Here is a 16,544-nt window from a genome sequence, read left to right as displayed (position 1 = left end):
GCTGTATCTGATGGTTGCAGACCTGGGAGGGCTCCTTCACAGAATCTTTGTGTGACTCTGCTGTGAGGCCAAAGGTCCTTTCTGCAGCAGAGGCAGCCCAGCCCGTGACAACAAAGTCCTACTGTGAGAGCCTGCCCCACCCCATGCCCCAGCTGAAGCTCCTCCCACATCTTCTCAGCTGGCCCCTCACGGTGTCCGGACCAACAGAGGTCCTTCTAGGGGCCTGGAGACAGAGATCAGGATGCTGCCCTTTTACCTGAGGGGAGAGGGACTCACTCACCACCCAGGGCTTGTCACAGAAGTTGTAAATGGACTCCAGGGAGTTGATGCTGGGGAGGCCTGCGTACTGCATGCCAATGATCAGGTGGCGGAAGTCCTCATTCTCTGCCATGCCAAACGCATGCTGCCGGATGAGCACAAAGTCTGGCCGGAAGGACCTGGAAAGAGTGTAGAAGCAAGTCTGCTACCAACCAGCACCTCAGGTCACATATCCTCTTGTCTCCCATCTCCAAAGCCCAAGACAGGGAAGGGGTTACCTGAGCCAAGACCCTCATTTTGTCATGACTGTTTTCTTATGGACTAGGCAATGCGGTATTATGTAGGCGCTTCTCAAAGGAGATTTGAACAGATTTCTGAAATTCTTTTCCTCTAGAAAAGACCCTGATGCTGTGAAAGATTGAGGGTGGGAGGAGGAGAGGGTGACAGAGGATGACATGGTTGGATGCCATCACTGACTCAAAGGACATGCGTTTGAGCAAGCTCCAGGAAATGGGGAAGGGCAGGTGACCCTGGCCTGCTGCGGCCCGTGGGGTCGCTAAGAGTCGGACGTGACTTGGCGATGGGACAATTCCTTTGGGTTAAGCACTGTCTTTTTCTAAGGTGCAGAAGCCCTCGGGGAGGGGGCAAGAAACCCTTTTAGACCGCCACACCTTAAGTTGACAAGAATTTTCCGTGTCCCTGTGGATGAGAGTGGAAGCTCCTGTGGCTCTGGAGTTGGCACCCCGAGGGGGTCCCAGCAGACTCTGAAGATACCACACTTGGCTGGCTTCACTGCCCTGCCCCAAAGATCCCTGACCTCAGTGTTCTGCCCTGACTCCTCAAGCTGCTCCTTAAAGATGCCGTGCCCTCAGCAGCTCCCCAGGTGAGCCAGGGTCCAGGCTGGCTGAGAACAGATGCCAGACACCCCAGTGTTACTCCTCCAAAGCAGATTTAGGGAGGGGCACAAACGTTTCCACAGAGCTGAGGTTGAGCAACTGGCTACAGGAAGCTGAGAGTACAGTGTGTTCCCAGGCACAGGAAGGCTCCTTGTGTTTCACCTCCAGACAGCAGAGCTCCACAGGATCAGGGCCCCGACTTCATGCCCTGACGCCTGAGGAACCTCACCTTCCCAGACAGTCAGTTCTGTGGCAGCATCTCCCCTCAAGGTTTCAGGCCTCGGCCATTTCACACACGTGCAGTGACGGACCTGGTTCTCTGCCCTGGGACCCACCCAATTCCCGCCTACAGCTCCAGCCCTACCTGGGCTCAGAGATCAGTCTTTCAAAGTAGAGGTGGGCCGACCTCCTTGCGTCCAAGTTCTGGGAAACTGGCTCCGTCAAATGCCTGAGATCAAACCTTATATCCCGGTTACTGAAACTGAGCTCCAGGCTTGCAGTCAGTGCCGGGTCCCCACACTGGTGATGGGAAAGGCCTGCCTTGATTTTGCCAGATCCCTTCCAGCATGCTGATTCGGGCCCTCTTGTTGCCACCCATCTGTGTCACGGATCCCCATGACCTACTCCGCTTGCAGCTGGGGGAGCCCACCATTGTCTCTAGAAGGAGCTTCCTGAGTGCTCCCCGACCATGGGTGGGCAGCTCTTTTCTGTCTTCCTCAGTCTCCAGGATGGATGAGCTCACACTCCTTGACATTTGGCTCCAGACGCCTGAGTGCTGCCTTCCCTGTCACAGACCAGGTCTGGTTGGATGCTGGTGGCCTTGGGGTCAGGGCAGTGCAAGTTGAAAAAGGGAAAAGGGTGAAGTGAGGACTCTTCCTGGACCAAGACCCTAATGCCTGGAACCCTGAGGCCACGCTGAGTCCTGGGAAAGAATAACAATGTGGAAACCACGCTCCCTCATCTGAAATCTTCATCACCTCCCACACAGAATTGTTTCATTACAATTGATGACGTCTACATGTCACCTAGCACCCACCTGCAGCGTAAGTGCTTTGTAATTACAAATTTTCTTCCACTTACAATGTCCCTCTGACCCAGGCCTTCCTATCAAGACTTAGGGGTGTACAGAGCACTGGGAAGGGCGCTGAGAGAATTGACATAGTACACAGGGCTCCGCTGCCAGCTCGCTGAGTGAACGAAAGCAAATCCAGGTAACATGGGAGGCTGGGCCGGAGCAGAGGCTTTTAAACTCCCCCCGGGCCCTTTCTTTTAAAGCAATGGAATCGTGTTTTCCAGGGGAAATACACTGAGAGATAAAAGTCCAGAGCTGCACTGGCTGAAGTGGGGCTGGAGTCCTCCAACACCTCTGACGGGAATCATCCAGTGACTGCAAAGTGAGCTCTGCGTCCACGGAGCTTCCTTTACCATGGAACTAAGACATCTCTAAGGGCCAGAGCCAGCTTTCTCTGCCTCCTTCCACCACCACCACACAGCACATGTCATCAAGGTCTGTACACTACACACGGCACGCCAGAGACAGTGGCAGTGACCCCGAAGACAGAAAGGACCTTACCGGACCACCTTTGTGCCATTCCGGAGCACCTGCATATCCACGGCGTAGGTACCATCCGCGTGGGCCACCAGGTTGAGCTCTGAAAATTCCGCCTGGAAAATAACAGGAGGGGATTAAGAGCACGGATTTCACTTTCTGTGTTTCTTACTATGATAGAACATAACTAAATAAAATTAGCAGTAGAGGAGTGAGCCCTACAGTCCTGACTCTGAGAGGCGCCCCCCATAAAGCAGCAGCAGCAGTATCTTTTCCACCAAACATGTATTTACAGTTTCCAAAGCATTTCCCCAAACTGATCCCATCTACTCTCATAGCCATTCTATGAGGCAGGAGGGACAGAAATAATTATCCTTATTTACCAAAGGAGCAGTTAAGTGACTTTTCTGGACAAACAAAGCTTACTGTTGGCCGAGACAGGAGTAAAACTCAGGGCTTTCAACTCCCCACCCAGCATCTTTTGTGCTGCCTCTCTGCAGAGTAGGAATACAAACTGAGGCAAATACGCCCTTTCTCAGTCTCATAAAGCACTAAAATTTCATTTAGGAAATCGGGTTTCAGTGCTGCTCTGGCCCAGTGAGATGCATAAGATGTTTTACTTATTCTCTCTGGGTGAACAGTTTCTCCCATCAATAAGATGGAAATAATTTTTATCAACCTTGCCTAACAAGTTATTTTAAGAACTGAATGAAGCAATGGATAGAAAGAGTAAATCTGTAAATCCCAGCACACTGTGTAAGGAATGATGAGTAGCTTCTATCGTTACATAGAAAATACATGCTCTTTGTAAACTGGACATCCCCTCTCCCCGACTCAAATGGACCTAATCTCTATTTATCATGAAGCAAAGGGTACAGGAAGATAAAAACAATGAGGCTTTCAAGACTTCACTGCATTAAAACCAGTTAAGTTCTCTCTGAAGTGCAGCCTTGGGCACAGAGGAGGCCTCACTGGAGGCTGCACACCTGAGTGGCAGACATGTATCTACCAAGCAAGACCTTGCCACCACAGTGGAGGTGTGGCCGTGTCCTCGGAAGACATTCCTCTACAGTGTTCCTCAGCCCAAGGACCTTGCACCCCCAGAGGCCCTAAGAGCTACACTGCTTGCCTCCCTAGAGACCCCAGAGCCATGAAGAGAAGTCAGGGGAGTTGAAAGATGCAGCCTTCAAGACCGGGTCTCATAGAGGGAGAAATCCTGGAAAGGGTACAGGGAGGAGGTAGAGAGCCTAGAAGCTAGCGATAGACCCTGATCTTTTCACTTGGCAGCACCAGATGGTTCACTCCAGAGTGTCAAGAGGGCCCCACGATGATGCAGATGCAATCCTGGGCTCCAGGGTGGTTACCTGTTCCACTTTGATATCATAATCTCCAAGGACTTTTTTGCCCCGAAAGCACTTGGCCCTGGAAAAAAAGGAAAAAAAAAAAAAAAAACCATACCTATTAGTTTTGTACAGGTGTTTGTCATCAGAAATTCACTCTCACAAAGATGAGGAGGACCACGGCACACAGAATCCCAGAATGAGAGTCAAGAGACGTGGGTCAGTGTTAGACCTTAGTCTGCTATCGGATCACCATGAGAGAGCCTCCAGGCAAACCATGGCCTTTCCTCTCTAAAATAAACCAAAAGGCCTTTCACTCTCAGGCTGTGCACTTTTGTGAAAATAGCTGCTGTCATGTTTTGGCTATAAGAGAAGTCCAGGAGTAGGATTTCCCTGATGAGACTCCTGGTAAAAACCAAGTCAGTTTATGCCTCACTGTGGTCTCCTTATCTTTCCCCATCCTGCGTTTCACTCTGGTTTTCTAGTTGGTTTCCACCCTTGGAATTTTAGTTTCTGAAGAAACTAAAACTATTTTACCCCTTCATACCCATACTTCCAGAAAGGATTTGAGGCAACTGATAATGTAAAAAGCAAATATAACCAATGAAACAAGGGTGAAAGGAGAGTCAATGAATGAAGCAGAGTTAATTATACCAGAAAAATAGTGTTGGGCTGGGGGGGGGAGAGGCTTAGGAAAACAACTATAATCGAACACAAAACCTCTCCTGTGTTTCTGAACAGTCAAGGGAATGAGTCAAGCCTAGACAGACCGTACTTATTATCTTCCCATTTTGTCACAAGCCAGAGGAACCTCGCAGTTCAGCTGCTGGTAAGAGCACCGAGTTTGTGTTTGTACTTAGAGCCAGTGCTACTTTGCCCTTCACCTACCCTTCCTCTCATGAGAGTTTCTTATCTGCCTTTTTAGGCTGCTTCTCCATCTGTCAAAAGGGCCTTTCCACACCGTACCTAGGTTGGCCTTGCTTTCCCAGTGCTTGAAATTTCAAATCAGCATGTCTCACTGGAGGTTTTCTAAAGTCCTTCTCCAAAACAAAGGGATAAACTAACATTTACTAGGACTCATATTCTAGGAATTATATGTTAGTTGCTTTCAAGAACATCTCATTTAACTCTCATAACTACTTATGAGATGGGAAGAAGGGCATTCATTTTTGAGATGAGGAAACCAAGACTCAGAGAAAAAACTGGAATATTCAAGGTCACATAGCAAGTGAGTGACAGAAGCAATAATCACACGTTAGCCTGAGCCCAGAGCTGTCGGCCTCGCACAGCACTCCCTCCGCTCGTTCATTCTTGCCATCTTCAATCCCAGCATCACGAAAACTGACTTGACGTGTATGCTGCGTCACAAGTTTCTTGTCCCATTTTCCTTCTTCCACTGAGAAAGCACTTGAAGTTGTGAGCGCTAGTTCCATTTCAAATACTTCCCGCCCTAGTTCCTGTGAACTGCCCAGGATGGGGCCAGGCTATTTCTTTTCCTCTCTGGTCCTGGAACAGTCTGTTCCAGGAAGTTGTCATTTGTCCTGTCCAAGTCCCTGGCTACCCTCAAATTGCTCCTCAGAGGCACTCAGCCATCCTAGAACTGGATCACCGAAGTTCATCTCCCTACCTCTGCCCCAGTTCCTCACTGTGCTTCATCAGTTTGCTTCCAGAGTCCTGTTCAACATTCATAGCTCAGCAAGCCCCTCAGGCAAAGGGCATGTAGCACATCCAGTTCCTTTCATGGTTCCATCTTATTTGTGGGTTTAAGTAATACTCTACGCACTGCTCTATCACTGCTCTGGGGATCTTGTGGACTCTGTAGGTCTTTGTCCACGGCTCTAAACAGAAGGAACTGGAATAAAAAATGATCCCATGAGGTTCCTCGCTTGTGTTGGTGAGCTGTGTCTACCTTGCTACCAGCAATGCTTTCCTGATGCTTCCTCCCAGCTTCCTATCTCTAAATACCTGCCACCCCAGTCTTAACCAGTGGTGGAAGAATGATCTCAGAACTGCTCGTCTCAGTTGGTCATTTCAGTTTAATAGTAAAAGACTGGTTAATGAGAACAATGCATCGTAAACCCTTCAGCAGGAAAGGAGAATAAACGTTTCGTGGACCATTTGTTTTGTGTGTGGCAGTTTTAAGTTATTAGTTTTTAAAAATCAGTACTTTTTAATGGAAACAACTTGAAAAAAATCCGTCACAAGATCTGAGATCCAGTTTAAAAAAAAAAGTTTAATGAGAAAAGAGGTCTCCTTCTGTGAGGTAGGTCCCAGAGGCATAGACAATAACCTCTCATTTGGTATGATGTTTTGCATTTTCAAAGCACATCTCTTGCCCTATTTGTTCCTTACAACTCTGTGAAGTGGCCAGGATAGACGGTGCTGTCTATTTGACTAATGGGGAAAGAAAGCCAGAGCAGCTAAATAATATGTTCAAAATCACAGAGAAGTTCACAGGAGTTAAGGCTAACACTAGTAGTTTATATCTAGGTAGACGCTGCCAAGTTTAATTCACTCATTTATTTTGTGGGTTCTGAACACTGATACTGAAGCACAATTATAGATTCTGGCTGTGTTTATCTGCCACTTCCTGCACCTGCCCATTGACCAAGCTGGCTAATGACCCTGTTTTCATGCCTTCTCCCCACCCCCACCTCTCCGATCACCCTAATGTCTCTTCCTGAAGGTGACTTGCCCTGTTGGGAATCTGGGCTCGTGCTTCCTGGCTCCAGGTCACAGACCTCTCTTGGCTGTGCCACGCCCTATAGAACAGGAGCCAAGGCGTCAGGCAGCGGAGCGTTCTTGAGGATGAGCACATGCTCCCAGGTGTCTTCATGGAAAATTTTTTGTAATTTACAAACAAGTGACAAAATTACTTCCTGATCCTAAGAGAGCACTGTTAGGAAACAGTGTGCTAGGATCCAGAGGGCTTCTGGATCACAGGGCCTAGAATTACAGTTTGGGTAGGAATCCTAGCTGTACACTTTTTTGGTTCTGTGACTTCTGGCAAGTGGCTTAAATGAGAAAAAAAAAAAAAGTACGTCAGATGGCTAAACCAAAAACTCTATTTTCAAAAGAACTTAAAAGTATAAGGCGAAAACCACATTTTTTCCCCTCCTGTTCCTCTTATCACACATACCCCTCATTACCTGTTGCAAGTATATCCTTCCAGTGTGGGGAAAATGTATGCATATATTTGCTTTCATGTATGCTTCGAACATACACATGGCATCATGCTATATACATTCTTCTTTCTTTCTTGCCCATAATTTTTTTATTGCACTTAAAAATATATCAGTCCTTAGGGTAGCATATATATTTTAAAACATTAATTTTTCCAATCCATGAATGTGGGATATCTTTTCATTTACTACCTTATAATAACTTTGTACAGAGTATAATCAAAAAAATACTGAATTAATATGTTGTATGCATGAAACTAATATTGCAAGTCAGTTCTACTTCAATTAAAAAAACAACAACATATCTTAGTGATATGCTTTCAGCACATAAAATTGATAAGACTTCTTTCTTTCTAATAGTTGCATGAAATTCCATTTCCAGTGTTTGGACTGTTTTTGCTATTACAAACAGAGCTACAATGGCTGACAATTAAAACTATACTCATAAGATTATTTTTTCCAGCTTTACTAAGGAATAAGTGACAAATAAAATTGTAATATTTTCAGTGTCCACCGTGATGACTTGATATATGTCTGCTTTGTGAAATGGGATAACCACAATCGGGTTAACTGCCACACCCATCAGCTCACATTATCACCGTGTGTGTGTGTGTATGTGCGTGAGTGTGTGTGTGTGTATGTGTCTGTGAGTGTGCCCTGAGAACACTTCATATCTACTCTCTTAGCAAACTTGAAGTGCATGATGCATTATGGGTAGCTGCAGCCATTGTGCATTAGGAGGGTAATGTGCTGCAGAAGTGCTGGTGCGGAAGAGACAGACTGGTTCCTGCCGTCAGCACACTGCCTCCCACCCAAGAAAAGGACCACACCATGCTCCACAGCAGCTGAGCATCTGGGAAAGTCACTTCGCCTCCCTTAATTACTCCCCTCAGTCCCTTGCTTAAGTTGGGCACAGAGAAGGGTCTCAGTAAGGGCTTTCGGACTGCCAGTCTTGCCAAATCAATCTAGTTCACTCCCTCATGCTCAATCTAAACAGAAACCAAGATGTACATCCTTGAAGCACAGACTAAAAATATCTATAGTGCCTGGGTTGTCAATTTCCCCCTATTGTCACATTTTCTTAACAAGCCTACCAGCTGAGGATCTATGTGAGTTTAATGGCCTGCAGCTTCCTTGAGGGATGAGGCAATGAACCATCTCCCCTCACTGCTAAAATGAGGAGATTTAACTCTTCTTACTCAAGGCACAGAACACTCTCAGGAATTCCCATTCACTGGCCAGCTAGGGCTCATGAGGCTGAGGAGACCTCATCAGAGATGATTCCGCTAAGGCCACCTCAAAACTTGGCCCAACTTTGGCAAGGCCAGCTTAAATACTCTCTCTTTGCGCATGGGAAAATAGAGAAAGGTCTAGAAACAGGAGCTGAGCTCAGGCCTAGTTCTACCACTTCTCAGCTGTGTGACTTTGAGCAAGTAACAGCCTCTTTGAGCCTCAGATTTGTCAAGTATAAAATAGGGCTAATAATGATTTTCATAATAATAGTAAACATTCACTATGTACTAACCACTATTCTAAGAAGCCCCAAATATTCTATGTATTTTACCTCATTTAATAATACCTGCTGTTGTGAAGAGTTAATGAAGCCAGATGAAAATAAATGACATGAAAGTGTTTTGGAAACTCTGAAATATTATGGTAATATAAAGTTGTTGTTGTTCAGTCACTCTGTCATGTCCGACTCTTTGAGACCTCATGGACTGCAGCAAGCCAGCCCTCCCTGTCCTTCACCATCTCCTGGAGTTTGCTCAGACTCATGTCCATTGAGTCGGTGATGCCATCCAACCATCTCATCCTTTGTCGCCCTCTTTTCCTCCTGCCCTCAATCTTTCCCAACATCAGGGTCTTTTCCAGTGAGTCAGCTCTTCACATCAGTTGGCCGAAGTATTGGAGCTTCAGCTTCAGCATCAGTACTTCCAGTGAACATTCAGGGTTGAATTTCTTTAAGGATTGACTATTGGCAAAATGCAACAGTCACATACCAGGTATTATTGCTGTCTCACCACAGCCAACAGGATTCTTTCTCTTCTGAACTTTTGTCTCATTTATCACCTACTCATGATATTTGGCTCATGGCCTCATCATCTGATATTACCTTTCAAACTCAGTTATCTAATAACCTGTGTCACCACTCCCCAACTCCAGCCTCAGACCATTAGATTATAGAGCAATACTTCAAAGCAAGGAATATGAATAGAAACCTGGATTTTTCATCATCTTGGATTTTAAATATTGATGATGTTCTTTTGTCGTATTATGTACTCTGAGTTAAGACCTGTACAAATAGAATCGTCCTATCTATAGATTTCCAACGCCTTCCAACTCCTCCTTATTCACAGTCAGGGCTTGTTCCTTCACCTGAGATGTTAGGAGTGATGGTGGTGGCTGGAGAGCTGTAGAAAGCCAGAATGGGCCACCTCAGGACTGAGGGGACTGTGTCTCTACGGGTCCAGCTGTCTTCTCCTTTCTTCTCGCATGTGTACGTCCCAGGGTGTCGTGTTCTTTCTTCCCTCTTCTTCCCCACATGAAAATCCGTTTTCAGTTTCCATCCACATTGGAACTAAAGGACCTAAAAACAGTCTGGAGTGTAAATCCCCCCAGGGCGCCTAAAGTTCTTACAGGGATCAAAACTTCAAGCTAGAAGATGAGAGCACTAACGAAGTACCTAGGGGCTTCCCAGCTGGCTCAGTGGTAAAGAATCTGCCTGTCATTGCAGGGGACATGGGTTCGATCTCTGGGTCAGGAAGATCCCCTGGAGAAGGAAATGGCAACCCACTCCAGTATTCTTGCCTGGAGAATCCCTGGACAGAGGAGCCTGGTGCGCTATAGTCCATGGGGTCGCAAAAGAGCAGGACACGAATGAGCAACTAAAACAAACGGTGTACCCAGTAGTGCCTAGCACTGACCCAGACATTTACCTCCAACAAGACGCTTAGTTTCTGGCTCTTCCTGTCTCTAACATGGGCCCTATTCTTTGGGCCAAGCATCTCAAAGCATCAAGAAGCTAGAAAATAAACTAGGAATAGTAGAGGAGGCCATCTCCCACCCTACACTCAAAGGGTGAATCAGGCCTGCCCGTCTTGGAGAGTCTGTGAGTGCCTGCCGCCACCCCCTGGCAGCAAGTGTACTGCAGACATGCCTGGCTCCCAGCGCAGCCACCCACTGAGCCAACTCCACTGGCCCAGTGACAGCCAGTGCTTATTTGCTGCCCTGACAAATCATGTCTGAAAATTCACCATTTCTTCTAAAAAGTGTGTGTCCACATACCCCAAGCTAGAGAGCTGGCTTTCTGCCATCTGTAGAAAGAAAGGATGTGATCTGTGAGTAAATTCAGCAACAATGTACTGAACACCCAGTGGTAGGTACTGGAAATGTGAAAATGCATCAGTAGTTGCCAAGTAGAGAAAGCACAGTCTAGAAAGAGACCAATATTCCTATGGGTAATCGCTAAGGACCCTTTCAACTTTTAAGATTTATAACCAATATTCACATCCCCACCTTTCAATCTTTTCCTTTAAAAATAGTTAATGCACACAAATAAAACAACAGCAATGAAAGCTTCACATAGCTCAGGAAGATGTACAGTGAAAAGTAAGTTTTCTCTATTTTCATGAAGCTTGCAGGTTAGCAGAGAACAGAAGCATGAATAAAAGATGATAATACGTGGTATAAGCAAGTGGTCACAGGGGTGCAGACAAGGCGCTGTGGGAACCCGAAGGAGGGAGTTCTCTTTGCCTGGAGGAGCCTGGGAAGGCTCCAGGATGCAGCTGAGCCTTAAAGAATGAGCAGGAATTTGCCACACAAGGAGAGAGCACACTGGTTGCCTGCGCACAGAGCTCTGCAGTGCCTAGCTGCCTTGGGGGCAGGGCAGGCAGGCTGAGCAGCAAGAGTTGAGGCTCCTTGAAAAAGGGAAGGCCATCAAAGGACTTTAGACTTCAGGCTGAGAAGTTAGGATGTAAGAGCTAGCCTTCAAAAGATCTTTTAAAAAAATTTTTACTATGGAAAATTCTATCCTCAGTAACTAACATTCGGCCAATGGTTTTCATTTGTCGCCTTCCCTGCTGTTGGGACTGTTTGCGTGCCCTTTGTTTGTTCTTAACGTTTCGTCTGTGCAGTGTAGCAGGGGGTATCTTAGTTCCCAAACCAGAGATTGAACCCACACTCTCAGCAGTGGAAGTCTGGAGTCCTGACCACTGGACCACCAGGGAACTCTCTGTTTAAGTGTTTTAAGACAAATCCCAAATATCATGTTATTTTTCCTGCAAAGTTTTAAGTAATATCTCTAACTGGTAATGGCTTAAAAACCTTTTTTTTCCCCCTGTGGCAAAATATATATATAACAAAATTTGCCATCTTAACCATTTTCAAGTGTACAATTAGTGGCATTGAGGGTATTCAGTGTTGTGCAACCAAAATTACTATTTCCAAAATGTTTTCATCATCCAAAATAGAAACTCTGCTGCCATTAAGCAGTAACTGTCCATCCCTCACCCCTTCCCAACCCCATGGTCTCCGGTCACACCTAATTTACTTTTCTTTTTTTAAGGAGATTTGCCTATCTTAGGGTAACAACTTTTTAAATAACAATCATTATTTAATAATTAATAATAATGTAAAGCATCTCTGTGCTTCATCGCTCAGTTGTATCTGTCTCTTTGAGACCCCATGGACTGTAGCCCACCTCTGTCCATGGGGATTCTCTAGGCAAGAATACGGGAGTGTATCGCCATTTCCTTCTCCAGGGGATCTTTCCAATCCAGGAACTCTGGTCTCCTTCATTGCAGGCAGATTCTTTATGGTCTGAGCCATCAGAGAAGCCCAAGAATACTTGAGTGGGTAGCCTATCCTTTCTCCAGGGGATCTTCCCGACCCAGGAATCGAACCGGGGTCTCTGAGACAACGTGGCTTCTCAGATCTTACACACATCCGATTGTGTCACCTCTCTGCTTACAATCTTTGGCAGTGTCTTGGGAGACAGTTGGGAAAACTTGAATATTAAGTGTCTTTTCTGAGTCTATATTCAAGTTTTCCCAACTGTCTCCCAAGATACTGCCAAAGCTTTTAAGCAGAGGTGACATGATCAGATGTGCCTACGATCTGAGAGGCCACATTGTTTGGGATGCAGAAGAGATGGGAGGGAGCCAACCAGGGCTCCAGATCATTTGGGAAGCAGCTGCAGTAATGAGATGTCAAGATTTGCTGTCTTCCTGGTACATGGCAGACCAACAGCTACTGCACAACACTCAGGCAACTCAATGGAGCATCTGACTGATTAGGCCTAGGAACTTAGAAGCCAGCTGGCAAACGACACTGATGTTAAGAAATAGGATTTAATTATGTGACAGAAGGTGGTACAAGACAGACACCTCATACAGATGTTCTGGAACAAAGACATAAATGAGAAGTAAAATAGGTGGTAAAGAAAGAAAAGAAAGTGAAGTCGCTCAGTCGTGTCCGACTCTTTGCGACCCCATGGACTGTAGCCTACCAAGTTCCTCTGTCCATGGGATTTTGCAGGCAAGAATACTGGAGTGGGTTGCCATTTCCTTCTCCAGGAGATCTTCTGGACCCAGGGATTGAACCTGGGTCTCCCACATTGTAGGCAGATGCTCTACCATCTAAGCCACCAGGGAAGTCACTTAGTTGGTAAAGTAAAAGTGAAAGTGAAGTCGCTCAGTTTGTCCGACTCTTTGCGACCCCGTAGACTGTAGCCCACAAGGCTCCTCTGTCCATGGCATTCTCCAGGCAAGAATACTGGAGTGGGTTGCCATTTCCTTCTCCAGGGGATCTTCCCGACCCAGGGAAAGGGGTCCTTAAAGCCAATTTGGATTTGTAATCTAATTCATAAGTCATAAAACTCTTTTAGTACATGGAAAAATGCCTGTTATGGATAAGTGGTTTAGGAATAAGAAACAAATAGGAAAAAGCAAATAGTTTTCTGGATAAAGGCAATGTTCTGCAGCTGGTCCTTGGTATTATTATTAACTCAGTGATTAAGTAGTCAAATCAAAATCTCTGCAACTTCCTAGATGGAAAGCAAAGCTGCATGGTGTCTCCATCAACAGTCACATAAATGATCTGGGAAAGAATGCAATGCCAAGTTTGCGATGGCATTCAGCTCTTCCAGGGATTAAAATGCCAAGTCGATTAGGGATAAAGTGAAGAAAGAGGTGGACGTGGGCAGTAAAGTGGCAGAGGAGTTTTAATGTGACTAAGTGTAAGAAAACATATTCAGTGGAAAATTATTTTATCAGGGGATCATGAGTGTTCAACTACAATTCAAAAAAAGAAATAACAGAAAACTGTTTCCTTAAGACACTGGTCCTATGAGATGTAAGAGAAAAACACAGAAAGACTGAGAGGTTGAAAGGTAAAAAAATGTTGATCATCATTAGAAAGTTTACTGGAAACTCAGCATAAAGGGTTTCTTTCACATTGACTTCATCTTGTACAAGTCACAGTACTTTCACATTCGAGATACGGCATATCAGGTCCACTTGTCTAAACACAAATGACAAGAGGGAAGCAGAAATGGCCCAGAGAAAAAGAAAACAAAATGAAAAGTCTCTGGCTTTAGGAAGGGCTGATAGAATGAGTCTTCTTCAGTCTATAAACGTAAAGGTCCAAAGGGGAGAGAAGGGTCTAAAGGAGGGAAAGAGATCTTGAGAGATGACATACTATACGCATCATTTATCCCAGACAACCAAAGTAATCTCCCAATATTTTATGCCTTATAGGAACTCATTTCAATGTTATTGGTTTTGTAGGAAAATGAAGATCAGGTAAATGAAGTGACTTGCTTAAAAGCAGCAGTTAGTAGGAGGCAGAGCTAATAAAATTAAATTTCAGCACTTGGGATGATCAAGTTTAGAAACTATATATTCGTTTACATGGGAATTGTGTATGCTAAGTAGCTTCAGTCATATTCAACTCTTTGCAACCCTATGGACTGTGAGCCGCCAGGCTCCTCTGTCCATGGGATTCTTCAGGCAAAAATACTGGCATGGGTTGCCATGCCCCCCTCCAGGGGATCTTCCCAACCCAAGGATTGAACCCACAACTCTTAGATCTCCTGCTCTGGCAGGTGGGTTCTTTACCACTAGTGCCACCTGGGAAGCCCAAGATTAATATATATTGGCTGTGCAGCACAGTACGCAGGATCTGAGTGCTCTGACCAGGGATCAAACTCGTGCCCCCTGGAGTGGAAACATGGAATCTTAACCACTGGACATCCATGGGAACTGTGCTCCACTCATTTTTGTGGCCTCAATGCCTGTCTGACTCTTGAGCACACTGTAGATGCTCAGGAGACGGTTATGGAGTTATTGAAATGAATACAGCTAGGCATCTGGAGGTTAATAGTAGAGAGAGAGTAACCATGCTCAGTCTGACAAGAGTCCTGGGCTTGTAGATCTCTGAGGACACCTATTGAGTTCTTCTCTGGAGTTTATAAAATTCCCTCCAGAGATGTGCAGGAACGCTTTAACCAATTTAGATGGCAGATGAGATCCTTTCAGGAAAAAAAGCCAAGTTCTGAAAATGACTAATTCCTGAGTAAACACACCAGCTGTGACCAGTTGGGAACAGAAAATCACTTTCTCTGAGCAGATTTTCTGAAGATCTCTATTTTGGGGGATAATTAAATGATGCAGTATCACGAGATAACAAGATTATCAAACACTGGTTGCGGGCGGTGGGGGGTGGGGGGGGAATAGAATCCTGTAACTCAGGACAACACGTGATGGGAAGATTAGACGCATTTGTCTGTAATTACAGTGGAGCTACAGAACAGAATGCTTTGGAGTCATAGGACAGTCCTGACTAGCTTATACAATTAAATCAGGCTGATTTGATATTAAAGTAGGTCGGTATTAATGTAGGCTCTGGAGAAAACTTCAAGCAAATATAATTTTGAAAGCTGTGATTGTTTTTATACCAGAAAAACCAGGATCCTAGCCTTGACAAATACCCAGGTTTAACTCCAGTGTCGGGTCAAAAATCATACCCACGATCACCACTGCCATCAGAGCCATCCATTCCTAGATACACAGACAGGTCCTCCGTGATCTGGCCCCATTCTTCTATGCCAAACTAATCTCTCGGTGTTTCCCTCCTGCAAGAGGGCCCCAAGACTCTGCGTGAATTAGAAAAAGGCATTCCTTCCTCCAGTTGGACACTCCTGCTTCAGGGTATGCAGCTTGGCAGGTGGAATGTGGGGTTGCATTTCACCCCTCCTATCTCCTTAGTCAGATGCCCTTGTCAGTCAACACCCTGCACAAACATATGTAGGTGCCCTGTCCCGCCGTCATTCACACACCGAATGCTACCAGTAGGTCAATCTGCCATTCACACTGTTTCCCAACCACCTCCTGTCAAACTACCGCTTCTGTGTGTTGGTCCATTTAGAGATCACCCTTCTCTCAGAGTATCCAGTATATGGAAGCAAACTAAATGCCCACTAACAAACAAACGGATAAAGAAAATGTGATATACACATATGATGATCCAGCCATTTTTTAAAAAAAGAGAAATACTGCCATGTGCAGCAACGTGGATGAACCTGGAGGACATTATGCTGAGTGAAATAAGGCAGACACAGAAAGATGAGCACTGCATGAACTCACATGTGGAATCTAAAATAGTCAAACTGAGAAGCAGAGGATAGAATGGTGGTTGTCAGGGGCTGGGGGTATGGGGGGAATGAAGAGACGTCGAGCAAAGAGTTCAGAGTTCCAATTATGCAAGGTGAATGAGTTTTGGAGAGGTGATGAACAGCATAAGAGTAAGCAATACTGTATTGTAAAACTTGAAATCTCCTAGGAGTTCCCGCCAAAGAAGACAGAGAAGAATGGGAAGAGGAAGGAAGAGGAGGAGAAAAAGCGGAAAGAGAAGAAGGAGGTAATCTCAAAGGCCGTGCTTTTCTTTTTACATTTGCTGTACTGATTGATATTCAAATGTTACATGAAACTTGAGTTCTGGGAGAAACTGCATTGGGTCATGACACACGATCCTTTTTATGTATCATGAAATCCAATTTGCTAAAAAGCTGTTAAGAATTGTTGCAACTATGTTTACTGAGGATTTGGGGTTGTGGTTTTCTATTTTTTGTGGTGTCTTTGGTGGCAGAGTAATAATTCTGGCTTCATGGAGGGAGTTGGGAAATAAGAATTTTTGTGGAACTTGTATTATCGCTACCATAAATGTTTGGGAGTGTTCATCTGTGAAGCAATCATAGACTTTCTACTTTGGGTCCAGGAATAAATATTACTTTATCATATATTGTGCTTTTTAATACCTAACT

General features: G+C 45.3%; 1 protein-coding gene across 1 annotated transcript in view; it reads right to left on the bottom strand.

Annotated features, from left to right (window-relative positions):
• The window catches only part of SYN2 (synapsin II), a 154,975-nt gene that overhangs the window by 44,824 nt on the left and 93,607 nt on the right, over positions 1 to 16,544 (bottom strand). The window contains exons 2-4 of the mRNA XM_040246702.1: positions 4,068 to 4,125; positions 2,728 to 2,819; positions 281 to 437 (exon numbers count right to left, since the gene is read on the bottom strand). Of these exons, the coding sequence (XP_040102636.1) occupies positions 281 to 437; positions 2,728 to 2,819; positions 4,068 to 4,125 (307 nt within the window). The remainder of the gene's footprint in view (positions 1 to 280; positions 438 to 2,727; positions 2,820 to 4,067; positions 4,126 to 16,544) is intronic.

Source organism: Oryx dammah, unplaced genomic scaffold (assembly GCF_014754425.2).
Source record: "Oryx dammah isolate SB20612 unplaced genomic scaffold, SCBI_Odam_1.1 HiC_scaffold_9, whole genome shotgun sequence".
Lineage (NCBI taxonomy): Eukaryota > Metazoa > Chordata > Mammalia > Artiodactyla > Bovidae > Oryx > Oryx dammah.
Note: the sequence above shows the minus strand (reverse complement) of the source record. Positions and strands in the feature narration are given on the sequence as shown.